The following is a 16415-nucleotide window of genomic DNA, read 5'->3' on the forward strand; positions in this document are numbered from 1 at the left end:
TGTGATATGTGGGGGGTGTGGTGTGTGGTGGGGGGTGTATGTGTGGTGGGGTGAGTATGGATGTCGAGTGTGTGTGTGTGTGTGTGTGTGACAGGATGAGTATGGATGTGATGTGTGTCGGGGGGTGTGGTGTGTGGTGGGGTGTGTGTGTGTGTGTGTCTTCACTGCGTATCCCCCTTATGGAGTGCACACCATAGGTGTGCAGGTGGACTCAGCTCTCTGAATTAGGGTTACATAACTTGAAAGTCCAAGAAGTTCTGGCAAATAGAGGTAGAAAATGAAGTTGGAAATCATGAGGGTCATTAAATGACAAATTTGGGGTTTTTTATGTTACTGAGTAGAGACTCTAGTCATCTCATTTTTAACAGGGACGGCGTGCTCTAGGAAAATCTATCCGACACAGGGAGGGCAACGATGAATTTGAGAAGAAGGAGATGGGAAGACAAGAATGGTTTATGGTAGTCCAGGCCCCAGGCGAAGAAAGCCTACACTGGATGGTAGACACAGAAATAAGTAGGCAGGGACAGCAAACATTCCAGCAGAGTTACCTAAACATGGCTGTTTTCAATGTCAATAAAAGACTGACAAACATATCACAGTAGAGTCACTGGAAGGAATACCAGGCAGCTGTACAAGAGAACACAGTGAACGTATGTATTCTAAATCCACTGATAGGCAAAAGTGGCCAAATGCCAAGTGAACATGTCATGTGAATCCATTTGTATAAATATGTACATAAATGTAAATATGTTGATATGCTGTATTAAACTTATCTGGGCCATGTGCGGTGGCTCACACCTGTAATCGCAGCACTTTGGGAGGCCAAGGTGGGCGGATCACTTGAGGTCAGGAGTTGGAGACCAGGCTGGCCAACATGGTGAAACCCCATCCCTACTAAAAAAAAAAAGTACGAAAATTAGCAGGGCATGGTGGCACATACCTGTAATCCCAGCCACTCAGAAGGCAGGAGAATCGCTTGAACCCAGGAGGCAGAGGTTGCAGTGAGCCAAGATTGTGCCACTGCACTCCAGCCTGGGTGAGAGAGCAAGATTCTGTCTCAAAAAAAAAAAAAAAAAAAAAAGACTTATCAGGAATAATACACATCAGACTTAATGTGGTATTTGGGAATGGCATTTAGGAAGGTACCCACTGATCTTTACTATTAGGCTGCACGATTCTGTGCTCTATGGTTATTTTCCTATAAGCATGTATTATTATATAAAAGAATATAAATGACCCAAGTTATATGTATCTTGGAAACATTAAGAATATACTTCGAACCATTGCAATTTTTTAAGTCTGTTGCCTAAAATCTCTTGACATGAAATATGTAAACATCAAAATCTGACTGCAGTTTACCTTTTGACTAAAAATCTAGTAAGTTGACCCTTTATTTAAGAACAGTAATAATACAAATGAATTTGGGAAGGCATGATCCAAAATCAAAGGCCCTCTTATTCAAGAACAGAACCGCTGTCATATTCAGTTTTACCCAGGAGCCAGAAAGCATCTTCTGATTAATGAGTAATAAAGACATTATCAGTCCTTACCCTGCAATCTCTGGAGAAGGTTACAGTTTAAAAGCATGGGTGTTCTTCACACAGACACACACACATCTTTATTTCATAGTTTATAGCCATTTAAAAGTACGGTTGTGATGACCACGGTGATAAAAATGAAACTAATAATAAATCTGCCATTAAAAGTATATTGCTTTGAAGAAAGCTATTTATAGTAGTACTTTTTTAAAATGAGTTTCTGAAGAAACAGTACAAATAAAAAATGGTCTGAGCCTGAATCACTCTATTTTATTGTGTGTTTTGGTCAAAAAGACTTTGTATGTTGTTTTATTTAAGGGAAATATAATTCTTTGCAATTATTATAGATAACACTGATATCTTAACTTTACCATTATCTTTAATACTTTCCCAGGTGCCAGTTCAACAGATTCCGACAGTGAAAGTTTAGCTTTCAAATCAAAAGCTGGAGCTATGCCACAGTAAGTGCCTACAATTCCATCTATTATCTGGAAACAAAGAATGGCAACAGAATGGTTGGGGTATGAAACCATGCTTGCTGTGCTTTGAAGAAAAAAATCAACTGATGTTAATCAGAGACCAAATACTGAGGTTGGGACACAATTTTTTTTTTTTTTTTTTTTTTTTTTTGAGACAGGGTCTCACTCTGTCACCCAGGTTGAAGTACAGTGGTGCGACATGGCTCACTGAAGCCTTGACCTCCCAGGCTCAAGTGGTCCTCCCACTTTAGCCTCCCAAGTAACTGGGATTATAGGCATACACCACCATACCTGACTAATCTTTTTTTGTTTTTTGGTAGAGACAGGGTCTCACTATGTTGTCCAGGCTCATCTGGAACTCTTGGACTCAAGCGATCCTCCTGCCTCAGTCTCCCGAACTGTTGGGAGGGATTATAGGCACAAGCCACCATGTCCAGCCCCAACACAATTTTTAACTTGTAAATTTGAACTTTGAAGTCTGCATTTCGTCATTGATATGCCAGAATTTTACCGTATGCAATGTTAGTTTCAAAGACAGCCATCTAACTTAGTCTAAATGTATGGAAAGAGAAGTCACGTTAAGAGAAAATCAGTTAAATCATTACTAAAATGTGAGGACCAGTTTGTTTATGCAAGTTGGAAAATATCTAATTAGGCCAGAAGTAGGTTTTCCTTTGGATACAATCTATTTTTATTTAGATCTTGTATCTGAAATTCACAAAACTTAGTTATTCCTACAAAGACATACCAATTATTAAAATGTTAATATCTTAATTATTTGGCAAAAATAAAATCTACCAGAAATTTGTATTATGGAAAACTCCATAAATATTGAGTCTGTTCTAATAAATTTCTTTTATCTGCTAGTATGTACATAAAAATTATATCCATTCAGCATCAAATAATCAGTGATGCTAAAAGGACCTTATAAGATTATTTGACCACCCCTGATTTTTGATAAGGAGCTCAAGTTTAGTGAAGTTACATGGCTTGCTTCAGATTTCACAGCCAGCTACTTGGCAAAGCTAGGCCTAGAAACCAACTCTTCTTAATCTTCTGTGAATACCTCACTAACTTATATGCACTAAGAGAACACAAAAATTCCAAGATACCCGCAACAAAATTAGAAACCAGAACAAAGAACAGCTGCTAGACTTAAAATGGACAACCAAAACTTTGAGTTAAATATAGGACCCTAACCCTAAATATTTCAAATCTCTGCTTATTAATAAAGATTGGATTTTTTTCCAAGTATTTTCTCTTAGGATTTTCAAGTTTAATATGTTAGCATCTTCAGCAGTGTCTCAGTTACATCAAGCTACTTTTCTTTTACTCGTGTATTGATTTTGCTAAATGTCTATAAGGTACATGCATATACTGACTGCAGCTATTCTAGCTGTTGGTTATGCATTCCCATTGTGGAAGCAATTACAGTTGAAGTGGGTTGAGTATGCAAAAAGAAACCTAGCTTTTCTGTTCAAATGTTTCAAGGAATTATTTCTGCTAAAAAAGCAAAACAAAACAAAACAAAAAATCTGACTAAACACTCACCTTCCTATTTTCCAGAGCTCAAAAGAAAACAACTTCTGTTTCCTTGACAATAGGATCATCATCTCCAAAGACAGGGGTGACCACAGCTGTGATTCAACCATTATCTGTCCCTGTGCAACCGGTAAGTATGCCTTGAGCCAGAGCCCATAAGGGGTCGAACTCATCAGCAAACTTGTGGATTTTAAGAATATGACTTTGATTCTAACTAGTATACTCCCTTGAAATATTTTCTGAGTAGACACAAAATTCGGAGCAAAGAAAATTGTAGGTAGGGTTTCTCCTTTCAGTTCAGTAAAAATACCTTTAACCAAAGCCACACCACCAATTAGTCAACATTTGCATTTCCATTGGGAACTTCTTTCTCTAACAGCTAATAACCTGATAAAATGGTATCTGTTTTAGCTGTAACTATTTGATTATTCCCTCACATGTATATGCTCTTTCATTTAGCCAAATTTATTAGCTCATTACAAATTAAAAGACAAGTCTGCATACCAACAAAAAGCTTTCCCACTCCTAAAAGCTAAACAAATGAGAAAAAACAACTCAAATTCCTTGACTTCACCATGCTTTTTGATCTTGCTTTTATTTTATTGTAAGACTGCTATAGCCCTCAAAGAACACTAATATAAACTACTGGAAAGTAATTGTAATGAGTTTACTTTGCAAACACAAACAATATGAACTTTAAAAAAAAAAGTTAAAAAAATTACATCTGGATGTCTCTAAATCATGATTTAATGAGTATGTTCAAAGACAGCACTCACAGAAAGGTTTTCTCCCACAGTCTAGAAATGTAAACTCATTCCTAAGTAATGAGTATGTCTTACAAGTATCACCATGTCCTCCTTCAGCCTTTTTTACCTATTGAATGCTCAGGGGTGTTTCAGCCACTATAGAGGCCAATATGTTCTATCGATACGTGGAAAATACAAACAGTAGAGAGAAGACATTTGGGTCCATAAACTTGAATCAACCAGTATCAGTTACTCAGAGATAGCATATAGAGTACATATTTCCTTTAAACCCCTTAACCAGAGTGGAATTTATAGAAATATTTGATTAAATCAATGGACATTTATTGGTATTTGATGTTTAAATACTGATAAATATTTATTGAGTGCTTAGTACTGTGCTAGGCATTTCATGACAGGAAAAAAATGTCACCCACCCCATTCCCAAATGGGATGAATGTGATAGAATATATTTACATGTAAGACAGAAGCCTAGGAAATAGATACATACACATCTAGATATGTAAATACCATAGTAATGTAAAGAGTGTATTTTTAAATGGATTAAATTCTGTGAAGACATGGAATGGAAGGTAGTTTACCCCATGTTTATAGTTGGGAGAATGAAGCGCCCAGAGAAACTCCTTCAGTTTCTTACTGCAGGCAATGTGACGTCAAGTAGTGCTCTGGAACCAGACTGCCTGGGTTTGAATCCCAGTTCTACCACTTCCTAACAGAGGAACCTTAAGCAAATAATGTAACCCTTCAAGCCTAGTGTTTTCATCTGTAAAATGAAGATGATAACACCGTGTATCTCACAAGTTTGTCCTGAAGATCGAGTGAGTTTATCTTCATATGACACTTGGAACAGTCCCTGGCATAGAGGAAATATTAATACTATAATTAATTATACTATAATATAATTATATTTATTTATATTAATTTAGTATAATTATACTAAAATACAATACTATAATTAATACTACAAGAGTGTTCACATATTCTTGGGACATAAAAAGACAGTGAAAAGTGAAACCTCTTGAATCACAGGCCAGTAAAGTCTTCCAGGGGTAATGAATAAGCTCCATTACCATCCTAGCATCTCTACAGCTCTGCCAAAATTCTTCATGATGTCCCGTGGCATATTTAGACACACGATACCGGATCACCATCATCTTGGGTTAAGAAGCTAACAACAGCTTCCATACGTGAATAAATCCAGATTATTGAAAAATAAGTGATAGTTCACAAAGAAATATTTTCCATTCACTACTCTGAAATCCTTATAATATTTCTCCAGAGATGAATGTCATTCAATAGGTATTTTAGTACCTTTGTTTTTTGCACATCAATAAAAAAAAATTTCTTTTCTCTCCTTTCTCATAATCCCTATATCAAAAAAGAGTACAAGTTAAATAAGGATAGGTAGATGTTTGATAATTTACCCTCCACTGCCGATAGCCAATGGCTTTTATGCATTGAATCCAAACTGTATTTAAAAATAAAATACAATGTCTACAAGAAGTTTTAAAAAGACCCATGTGGAAGTCCCACACACAGAAATCCATTTGGTAATAGCATTTAAAAACTCATGGATCCCCAAGGACCCAGGGAACTTTTACCTTGAATATCCTTTTGAACAGAGAAGAGTAACAGATGTGAGATGAGGAAGTGGAACAACGTCTGTACTGTAAGAGTAGACAAGTAAAATGATGTATGGCGATACTTTCATTCACTCGTTTCATTCAAGTGGGGCGATCCCCATAATGAAAGGTTTCTTCAGCCCATCTTTTAGGCGATTTATGTATTTAGAATTTGATCCATGTGTCTCTGCTTTTGCAGGTTCACAGTCCAACTTCATATCTCTGCCGACCTGATGGAGCCACCACTGCCTACTTTCCTCCTGTTTTTACAAAGGTCTGACATCTGGAAGTCTCATTCTCTGTGTTTGCTTTGGTCCTTCAATTTCATTTACATGTGGCTTCATGTAGCAATCTTTAAAAATTAAAAAGAACAGATCAGTAGGCTGATTACCATGGTTACCTGTGGGATTAAATAGATATTTGTTGAACAACTGCCATGTGACTATAATCTTGTGATGGGTTCTGAGAGATGTGAGCAGGAACCTGATAGAGCCTAAAATCTAGTGGGCAAGCCAAGACAGGTAGAAAAAAGATTAAAAAAACAAAAACAAAAACAAAAACACTGCTGTGTAGGAAATTGCTTGGGAAATCTAGCAAGTTTCATAGAAATTCAGAAAAACTGACTAATTTTCCATTTGTCGAGTCCAGAATTTGCATTGCCAGGCTGAATGGCATCCGTTTCATTGGTCAGCCTCTCAAGTCAGAAATGGTTCCATATAGCATTTCTTCTCTTCCTTTTTCCTTCCTTTTTTTTAGAGAAAATTATAAAACTTTATTAAAAGACATTTTAAAAGGCCCAAATAAATGGAGACATGTGCCATGCTTGCAGACCGACAGACTATAAAGTCATGACTCCCTGATTAATCTGTATTTAATCAGGGAGCTACAATTCCAACAGCTTCCTGGGTATTTTTGTTTTGTTTTGTTTTGTTTTTACTTTAAATTCTGGGATACACATGCAGAACATGCTGGTCTGTTACATAGGTATGCATGTGCCATGGTGGTTTGCTGCGCCTATCAACCTGTCATCTAGGTTTTAAGCCCTGCATGCATTAGGTGTTTGTCCTAATGCTCTCCCTCCCCTTGTCCCCCACCCCCAGACAAGCCCCAGGTGTGTGATGTTCCCCTCCCTGTGTCCATGTGTTCTCATTGTTCAACTCCCACTTATAAGTAAGAACATGCAGTGTTTGGTTTACTGTTCCTGTGTTAGTTTGCTAAGAATGATGGTTTCTGGCTTCATCCATGTCCCTGCAAAGGACATGAACTCATTCTTTTTTATGTCTGCATAGTATCCCATGGTGTATATGAGCCACATTTAAAAATATGGAACGCTTCACGAATTTGCGTGTCATCCTTGTGCAGAGGCCATGCTCAGCTTCTCTGTATCATCCCAATTTTAGTATATATGTGCTGCCAAAGCAAGCACAGGTTCCTGGTTTTTAATTGTTTGTTTGACGTAGAATTTAGCAACCTAATTCGAAAAGTTGTATGGAGGAAAAACAATGGCTAAGAATAGCTAGGATACACCTGAGGAAGGAAAATAAGGTAGTGTTAGGAAGGAGTGGGATTTGTCCTATGAGATAGCAAGACGTTTTAAAGGGATAGTAATTAGGGCAGTATGGTCCTGGTATGAGGCTAGAGAAATTGATGTGAAATCAGAGTAGAGGCCACAGAGATACTGAACACTTACAGAAACTTGCAAATCACTGGAGAAAGAATTGATTCTTCAGCAGAGGTGAAAAAGTATCCAGTTGGACTCCTACCTCATACTTTTCACAACAAACAATTCCTAGTAAAGACAAATGTGAAAGCAAATCTATAAAACTTTTGTGAGGCAGAAAAGAAAAGCATTTTTGTAATCTCCATTTAAGGAATGATTTTTTTCCCTTCAGTTGGTTGAATCCAAGCTTTATAAAATATCTTTTCATAAGCAGTTACAGTATTTCCAGTTGGGCACAGGCAACAAATGTTAACAAGTGGTAACGACTTGGAAACTACCCTCCTAGCTAGGCTGCTAGAAAAGAAGTCATGTAAAACCCTGCCTAAAACTATGTCAATCTGATAACCAATGAAGTCTTCCTTTGATGTTAAGAACAGAACATGTTTACAGAGGGGTGGACACTCCACATTTAGAATGTAGTTTAAGAGTTTTGCAGAAGCAGCTTCCCAAGGTCATCACCAGAAAAGGGTGTGTTGCCCGATGTATTGGTAACCAAGATACAGTTGATTTGGGGGTGCCAGGGCCCAACACGCCTCTTGGTTTAAATAAATAAAGTCCATGCTAGTGGCACAAGGGAAGGAAGAAAGGATGCGAAGTTTTACTTTCTTTCACTACTGGGCTTTCCCGCATGGGTCTGGCATGTGTAGATGTTATGGAATTCCTCCTGGGCACCAAGAGGAACTCTCAAATACTAAGTACAAAATCCTGTTTCCTCCCTTGCAGTCCAGCTCCTGCAACATAGTCATTCTATTAGTGGTCTTTCCCCTTTCCCCAAAAGAAAACCATGAAGCATTCTTTGTGCTAACAGCACAACTTTAAAGAGAAGTAAACCAAAACTCTGTTTTTCATATAGGTTGATTTTTAAGAACTCTCAAACTGTCAATTCACTGGAAGCTCAGAGCCATGGGAAGCTCAGAGCCACGGAAGCTCAGAGCCACGGGAAGCTCAGAGCCACGGGAAGCTCAGAGCCACTTCTCCAGCCTTCCACTTTCTGTGTCTGGACCATGGAACATCTCTCTTCTGCAGGGCTGTTCCCTTCCTTGATGCATCTGCTTTTCCCTTTCTCACTTTAGGCAGCTTCTGTCTCTGATTTGCAGGGTCCTTCTTAGGCCTGGTCTCTGGTTTTGGAGGGGTAGGTTTAGAAAATAATCCTGCTGATCTCTGTAAATCAAACTAGCCTTTACTTTGTCACTCACAGCACCTTCATTGGGCTTTCTCTTAGGCATGATGATGACAATCAATGGCAGGTGCGCTGGCTTTCACAGTCCAAGGGTTGCCTCCATCTGTTTTCTCATGCTACTCTGGAAAAGATTCGTAGGTCCTAGGTCTCACAGCTGGTTGCAGGCAGAGCCAGTGCTCCTGCCTGCAGACCACCTGGCAGATTGGTGGGTTGTGGACCACAGGACTGTGGGTAGTATGGACGTACATGTGACATTTCTCCCCAAATAGACCCCTCCAAGGAAGCACAGTGTCAGGCGGACTTGATGGTATGGCAAGAGGGGCCCTTATATGGATCCTGAAACCCCCAGGGCTCCAAGATACTACACAAAGTAGATGATCCAGGTTGCCATGAGCATCCTGTAAAGACTGGCACTCAGTCTCCTTTGGGACTCCTTGTTATGTTCCCGAAGGTTCTCCTAATGGCTTACTATGTTTAGCCATGGCTTTTGCCAAGATAAAAATGTTAGCTCCAGGAGGATCCAAATGGCAATCCTGGAATAACTGTGGAGCTTTGACTGCTTAAGTTGCTTGACATCTACCCATTTCCTACATCTCTGACTTTCTGACACTGAAAAAAAAAGTATAATCTTAGGAATAAATCAAAGTCTCTTTTGGTGCCTCAAAGCTGAAGCATGAAAAATATTTCAGTGCCATTTGTAGTCTATCCTGAACAGCTTCCTGGACAAGCCTAGAGACATTTAATAGGTTAACCCATAGAAGCTGGACCCCATAAGTGACATTTACCCTGTTTTGATCTAATAAATTAGCTATTCTATGGACCCGGTCACAAAGAAACAAAAATACTATTTAAAACCAGAGATTTTCTCCATTTAAATATAAGAAGGAAGAAAGAATGAAGTCAGAAATAGTTGATCATCTAAACCTTTTCACTTAAAGACATTCTAGTTAACTACCAAAATGTTTATCAAATGTCTTCTCAGACTTCACATTAGACTTTTATAGTTCTTCTGCCAACGTCATAGGCTTTTAGAATTTCCTCAGGGTTTTAGCACACTTACTGCAGGACATTGGTGACAGAATTGGTTTTCCCAGAACATCATTTGTTGTCCCATCAGATAATTTTAGCACACATGCATACAAACAAACAAACAAAAAAATTCACACTTCCTAATGTGAATTTGTTTGCTTTTAGTCTATATATGGGTAAATTATGTTTGAGTTATTTTGAGAGTCCTACACCCCACATTTGATCCAATATTCTTTTTTTGAGATGGAGTCTTGCTCTGTCACCCAGGCTGAAGTGCAGTGGTGTGATCTTGGCTCACTGCAACCTCTGCCTCCTGAGTTCAAGTGATTCTCCTGTCTCAGCCTCCCCCAGTAGCTGGGATTACAGGTGCCTGCCACCACGCCCAGCTGATTTTTGTATTTTTAGTAGAGACATGGTTTTACCATGTTGGTCAGGCTGGTCTCGAACTCCTGACCTTAGGTGATCCACCCGCCTCGGCCTCCCAAAGAGCTAGAATTACAGGTGTGAGCCACCACGCCTGGCCTAGATCCAATATTCTATAGTCAGAAGTTTAAATAGTAAGAAAGTTTAAAGGGCCCTTATTGCTAGTTAATTCTGGAGAAGAAGGGTACAGAGAAGATATATGTGAGGGAAATATTAATGTCCTGATATTTAAGAACAAGTATAAAAGCTTTACCTTTTTGTATCTGTAAAGCCAAATTAATTTCTAATCTGTTGGATTGTAAAGATTTATTGGTCTGGAGTTGGAGTGCGGTGAGGGACAACAAAGGCAGGAGCCAAGAAGGAGGAAATGAAAGTCAATAAGGAAGAAGTGCAGCATGTTTCATTACTTTACTCAGAATCTCAAAATGAGAAAATACAGAAACCCCTTAGCTTAATAAACTCAACATCGGAAACTAGTCGGGCAGAGGTGGTACATGAAAAGGCTGAGGCATGTGAAAACAAATGCATGTCTTTTTTCTCTTCTTGTCTGGTTTTCATAAGAATCTACTTTTATTTAGAGTGTGATTGTTTCAAGAAATTCACATTCCACCCGCTTCCTCTTAAATGTAGATAAAGAAAGTTAACAGTGGTTACCATCAAATTCCATAAATGCAGAGCAGTCAGTGCAAATTCGCAGACAGGCCAGAAAGCTGTGCAGGACTTTGGTAAACTTTACTCATTTTATGACTTGGAGAGGGTGAAAAGCTGATAATCAGTGGGTTCAAAGGTGTTTATCCTTACCTGAGTCAGTACTAATTATTTTATGATACAAGTTTTGCATTTTGTGTTTGTATCTGTTTTGTCTAGGATTTGGAATTTTTCTTCTGTGTTGTGAAATTGCTTAAAAATGCACCAAAGTCTGATGGGGTACATTTTCCTTGAATTTCAGGAACTTCAAAACACAGCTGTGGCGGAAGGCCAGGTGGTGGTTCTGGAGTGCCGGGTCCGAGGGGCACCCCCTCTGCAGGTCCAGTGGTTTCGGCAAGGGAGTGAAATCCAAGACTCTCCAGATTTCCGAATTCTACAGAAAAGTAAGGAGAAGTGCCCATGTCCCGAAGTCTGACCATTTTATTCTCTCCAGCTTCAAGAAGACCAAGAAGGGCTAAGTCATTGAGATGAATTGATCTCTATTTTCAAAGAGTGGCAAGATTAGATAATCTACAGTGTGTTGAAATCCAGTAATGGAAACTGTGACCCCCTTGAAACTCTAATGAAAGTGACATATTCTTTCTTCTTAAAAAATGCATGTATACATTTGGACTCAAATTTGCATCAATAATTTTAGGAGGTTCACAAGGCTCCTAGAGCCCATCTATGAACTGCAGTTGGAAAAATGTCCTAGTGTAAGTTGATACAGGAATTTGAGTTTCTATGTTTTATAGAAATATAAACTAATCTATCACTTTATATCTTTTGTATGATGGAGTTTGATTGTAACATTTCTTCAGTCATGTCCTAGATAAGGTAATGGAAAGGAAGAAGTAGGTTTTTTTTATTAATGGAATCCCATTCTAATACTTTGTTCTAATTTATTTTTTTCATGCGGCTAACAGAACCTAGATCTACAGCTGAACCTGGTAAGAATATTTTTAGGGGTTTTTTTGGTGGGAGAGAGAGCGGATAATGTATCTTTTGGGTCTCAATAGTTCTTTGTTTCTATCTTAAAGCCGTAAGCAAAACAATGTTTTTGTGGTTCCCTGGAAATGTGAAACCCCCTTAAAGACAATATCTTCTTTATCATGGAGTCTGTACACTGCATTTTACATCAGTGTCTTTATTAGCAAAACATTAAGTTCCATTCAGACAAGAAGGTCAAGCTCAGTGACTTCAGGCTTTTTAAAATACAGTCTTTTAGGCTCAGAAAGCAAACTAAGCTGATGATGAAAAAACATCCTCCTAAAATTCCAGTAGAGAAGGACAATCTACTGCATGTTTGTACTGATCAGAACCCACTAACAACCCCAGCTTAGAAATGTGTCTCAAATGAGAGCAGCTCAAAGAGGTAAGCAAAATGGACCCCCAGGCATTTCTCATTTATGTGCTCTGAACCATAAACTTTTACTATTCTGCAAGCATAAAGAAAGTCATCTTGCCCCCAGATCACTCTTAATTATCAGGTCGTTTGAACAGATCACAGTGCTATGTGATCCAGCTGTTCCCTGCCTCAGATATATTGCATGTTTATGGTTCCTCGTGGACTGAAACAGTGTTTGTAAAGGAAACAAATTTTTGTCTAGGTACTACATCGTATGTCCTCCGCAAGATTATTTACTTTTGTATTTTTCCCATCAGCAGAGTCACAGTTTCACTTATTTCTGAACAAAGGGTAGAAAAACAAGTCATTTTCCTGTTTCTCCTGTTTGTTCCTCTGCTTCAGTGTCGAGCGGATCTTGCCACATGTGTCTTAGGAGCCATGACCTTGCTCTGACTCTTCTTGGGGGAACTGGAAAGTTCTCTGTGGGCCACTGCAGGTCAGATTACTGCAGTCAGTCCCTGAACCTCTCACGTCTGTGTACTGGATCTTTAAAAGCAGAGTTTGACCCTGTTAGGATCCAAAGCTTGAGGGAGGCTGAGTAGCATCCTTAGGGAACAACTGGAATTGATCTGCCCTCCTGTCATGAATTACAAGCAGGGCAAGTCACCCCACTTAATGTGTCAGTCATCACATCAAACAGTGTAGTCACTTTCCAGACTGGAAATATACAACTGCATATTTTGTCTGTGAAATGTCTTAGAATAAAATTGCATAATACTACTTTTCTGATACATGGATTTTCTGAGATTAAATCTGCTGCATGAGCTAATATGGGAATCCTGTAGGGAGTTAGGGCACATCTTGTGCGTTTGCTGTTTTAAACAACTTTAGATAGATAGGTAGATATAAAAGTAGGAACCAAATATCTTTTATCTACAAGAAATAGCTTATTATATGAAACAAACCTATAAAGCAATTTATGTCTTTTAATGCTTTGTGTATAAATAAGACTAAAATTTTGAGCCAAAAATTGTAAAAATGTTACTGCTAGCATGACTTAAGGCAGCCTTTGACATTGCGTTTTGGATTCAGAGTGAACTCCTGTAACTCTCTTTTCATTGTGTTGTTATACGTTGTCATCATGCACATAGGTGATGATGACTTATCAAATGTAGGTTGGAAAATCACAAACTGTCATCTGCAAAGTCAAAACATTGGTTAGAAACTGAGCAGCTTAGTTTTCAGTATGTGTATATTTGAAAATCGAAAACACTCAGAATATACTGGCTAAGGAAGAATAAATTTGGATGAGGAGGGAGGAAGGAAACATCTCCACTGAGCCCTGCATCCTCATCACTTACCCTACACACACTCCTTCTGTTTCACACCTACCCCACGCCCTGTGTCCTCCTCACTTACCCTACACACACTCCTTCTGTTTCAGATCTACCCCCCGCCCTGCATCCTCATCACTTACCCTACACACAGTCCTTCTCTTTCACATCTACCCTGTGCCCTGCGTCCTCCTCACTTACCCTACACATACTACTTCTGTTTCAGTTACGGTTTGCTGCTTTGCTTCTAGAATATAGTTTTGATCGTGAATTATTTAATAAAATTAGTCCTAAACAGCTTCATGGAATCACCTGACCTCTAGAACGTTCTTCAATGCCATTTGCTTTAACGTAGCAAAATCATGCAGGAAAGAGCAAGATATGGAAGGCTTTCCTTTTAAATCCCTTGTCCTAGCAATGCAGAAAAATTTTTCCTCTGTGTGTTCACTGAATTTTCTTATTTACATACTTAGATCTGAAAGCGTTTAAGAAAACAGACTCCTTCATTCCAACTACAATAATAGCATTTTCTGAAAAATTTCTCCTGGCAGAGAAATATTTCAAGCAAATCTGTCAATACACCAGAAACAAGTATATATAGTCAGGAGCTATTAAAAACTAACACAGTGAGTTTTCCTGACCGATGATTTCTCCACAATTGTTTTTACCATGACACTACGAGACTTTCTTCTTTCCCTTTTCCAGCGTTAAAATGCTCTGCTTCAGGAAATCAGCAGTTGGCATGCAGCATTAAATAAAATCCATGATCATATTTTTTAAACAAAAACCCTTAAACACATGAATGACTACTTAAGTGACTAATTACATGAGTGGTTATGAGTAAGAACTTCAGAACAAGCAAATGTTATAGCATATTTGTGCTTAAACAATGTTTTGTCATGCCTGTCAAAACTAGGTATGATTCTTTTACTAGTTGCCAAGTGTTTTCCTTACATTGACCTTGAAGTTGCTATGTCAGAGGAAAAAACAAAAAATAAATATGACTGTTTACCTTCTTTAAATGACCTGATTGGCTTATATCTAATGGACCTCTGAGCTATTCAACTGTATGGAAGTGTGTAGGAACTGGCTTCCCTAAAAACTGTTTTCTTAGCCATTGTTAAGTGGAAGGAAGAAAAACAGACATGGCTACAATACATCTGAAGCAAGAGATACATTTTATAGGACTAGGTCAGTGATATTTTCCAAATGCTAACACATAAATAACCTTTGAAGTTCAGGAAAACATTTAAGCATTCTGTTTTTGTTACTCTCTCTTCCTACCCTCTTCCTTTCCTCTGACAGAGACACTCTTGCTCACTCTCTCTCCCCTCTCTGTCTCTTTCTCTCCCGTCACCTCCTTCATTCCCTCCCTCTCTTCCTCTTTTTCCATCTCACTCCCTCATTCTTTTTGTTTCTTTTTTTTCTCTTCTCTTTACTCTCTTCCTTATTCATGGGCAAGATGTTTTAAAGCTCCAGAAATAAAACTGAAATTCTCTAGTACCTAGATATAGCCCCATTAGGAATTAGATATTTAGATAAAGAAGGAAATAGCAGGTTGCCTCCAAATGCATCTGTGCAACTGAAACAGGTTTTTCTTGTCACTGCTGCGTCGTATCTGTCTGATGTGTTTTACACTCCCCTCTCTGTCTAGACAGAAGTCAGCTTGCATCACAAATCTTTTCAGACTGTTTTGTGAATTAATAGCTAGTTAGCTTACTTAAGACCAACATCCGTTTGTCATAGTACCTTCTCTGACCTTCTTTGAAATTCTGACTTTGTACTGATAGAATCCTTCAAAGACTAGTCTGGGGGTGGGGGGCACAGGAGACTCATTTGACAGCTGTTAATACTCAGTCTCTTACTCACTCAGCTGTCTGGAAACAGCCACAAACTGTGTTGAGTTACTTCTATAGCACTGTCTAATAGCGTGCAAAATTAAAAACACAAAAACACGTCTTACTGGTTGTGGAATTATACGTATAAAAATATACTGCCTCCTGCTTTCAATTTTAAGTTCTGCTGACCAGTGTGACCCATGCTAGATCTTGTGCAGTAGAGTCTGGGCTTGATTCTGCAATTCACAGTATAAAGTAAGTTACACTTAGTTAAATGTACTAAGGTGCTGTTGTAGGAGGGCAAAGATAGGGATGTTTCTTGAGATCCCAGTAGATTGTATGCAGTAAAAACTTAATGCGTGTTCTAGCTTAGGATGCTGGGTTGAACAAAAGTAGGCCATACGAAACTTACAGTTCACCAAGAGTGTGACAGGTTGCCCTGGGGTGCCACACCACGCTGACAGGGATGCTGTAATATATTTGAAATTTATTTATGCAAACACATTCAAACTTGACATTTGACAGATATGACACGATGACTGGCTTGAACTAGTTCAGAATTTCAACATTAGATCACCCTCCATTCTTTTCTATGACATAATCTCTTTGTGAAACTGAGTTTTTGATGAGTGTGTGATAAAAAGTAAGTACCTCATGAAAATCCATGTGAAACATGAAATGAGGCTGGCTCATCGAATCTGATTCCAAGAGAGGAGGCACAGTGCCCAGCAGATGCACACAGCCATTAGTAAGAAATAGTGGCTATTTAAGAATAAAATCATAGTATTTTTCTTTCAATTTATTATGTAGTTTTAAATACTAAATTGTTTAGGCATAAATACTTATTAAGTTCTTTGGAAATAACTGTGTAACAAACATAACTATTAGTTATGTCTTTTGGCTTAGGGGCA

General features: G+C 38.5%; 1 protein-coding gene and 1 non-coding gene across 5 annotated transcripts in view; one reads left to right on the forward strand and one right to left on the reverse strand.

The window, feature by feature from the left end:
- PALLD (palladin, cytoskeletal associated protein) overlaps positions 1 to 16415 on the forward strand; it is a 436926-nt gene that overhangs the window by 186495 nt on the left and 234016 nt on the right. For all 4 annotated transcript variants that reach the window (XM_025384605.1, XM_025384606.1, XM_025384604.1 and 1 more), the window contains 5 exons: positions 1933 to 1999; positions 3584 to 3689; positions 6145 to 6219; positions 11247 to 11388; positions 11911 to 11934. In XM_025384605.1, coding sequence (XP_025240390.1) covers positions 1933 to 1999; positions 3584 to 3689; positions 6145 to 6219; positions 11247 to 11388; positions 11911 to 11934 — 414 coding nt within the window. The remainder of the gene's footprint in view (positions 1 to 1932; positions 2000 to 3583; positions 3690 to 6144; positions 6220 to 11246; positions 11389 to 11910; positions 11935 to 16415) is intronic.
- Positions 7263 to 7371, reverse strand: LOC112625523. The gene has a single exon (XR_003119618.1). It is a non-coding gene; the product is annotated as a U6 spliceosomal RNA (small nuclear RNA).

This window comes from Theropithecus gelada, chromosome 5 (assembly GCF_003255815.1).
Source record: "Theropithecus gelada isolate Dixy chromosome 5, Tgel_1.0, whole genome shotgun sequence".
NCBI lineage: Eukaryota > Metazoa > Chordata > Mammalia > Primates > Cercopithecidae > Theropithecus > Theropithecus gelada.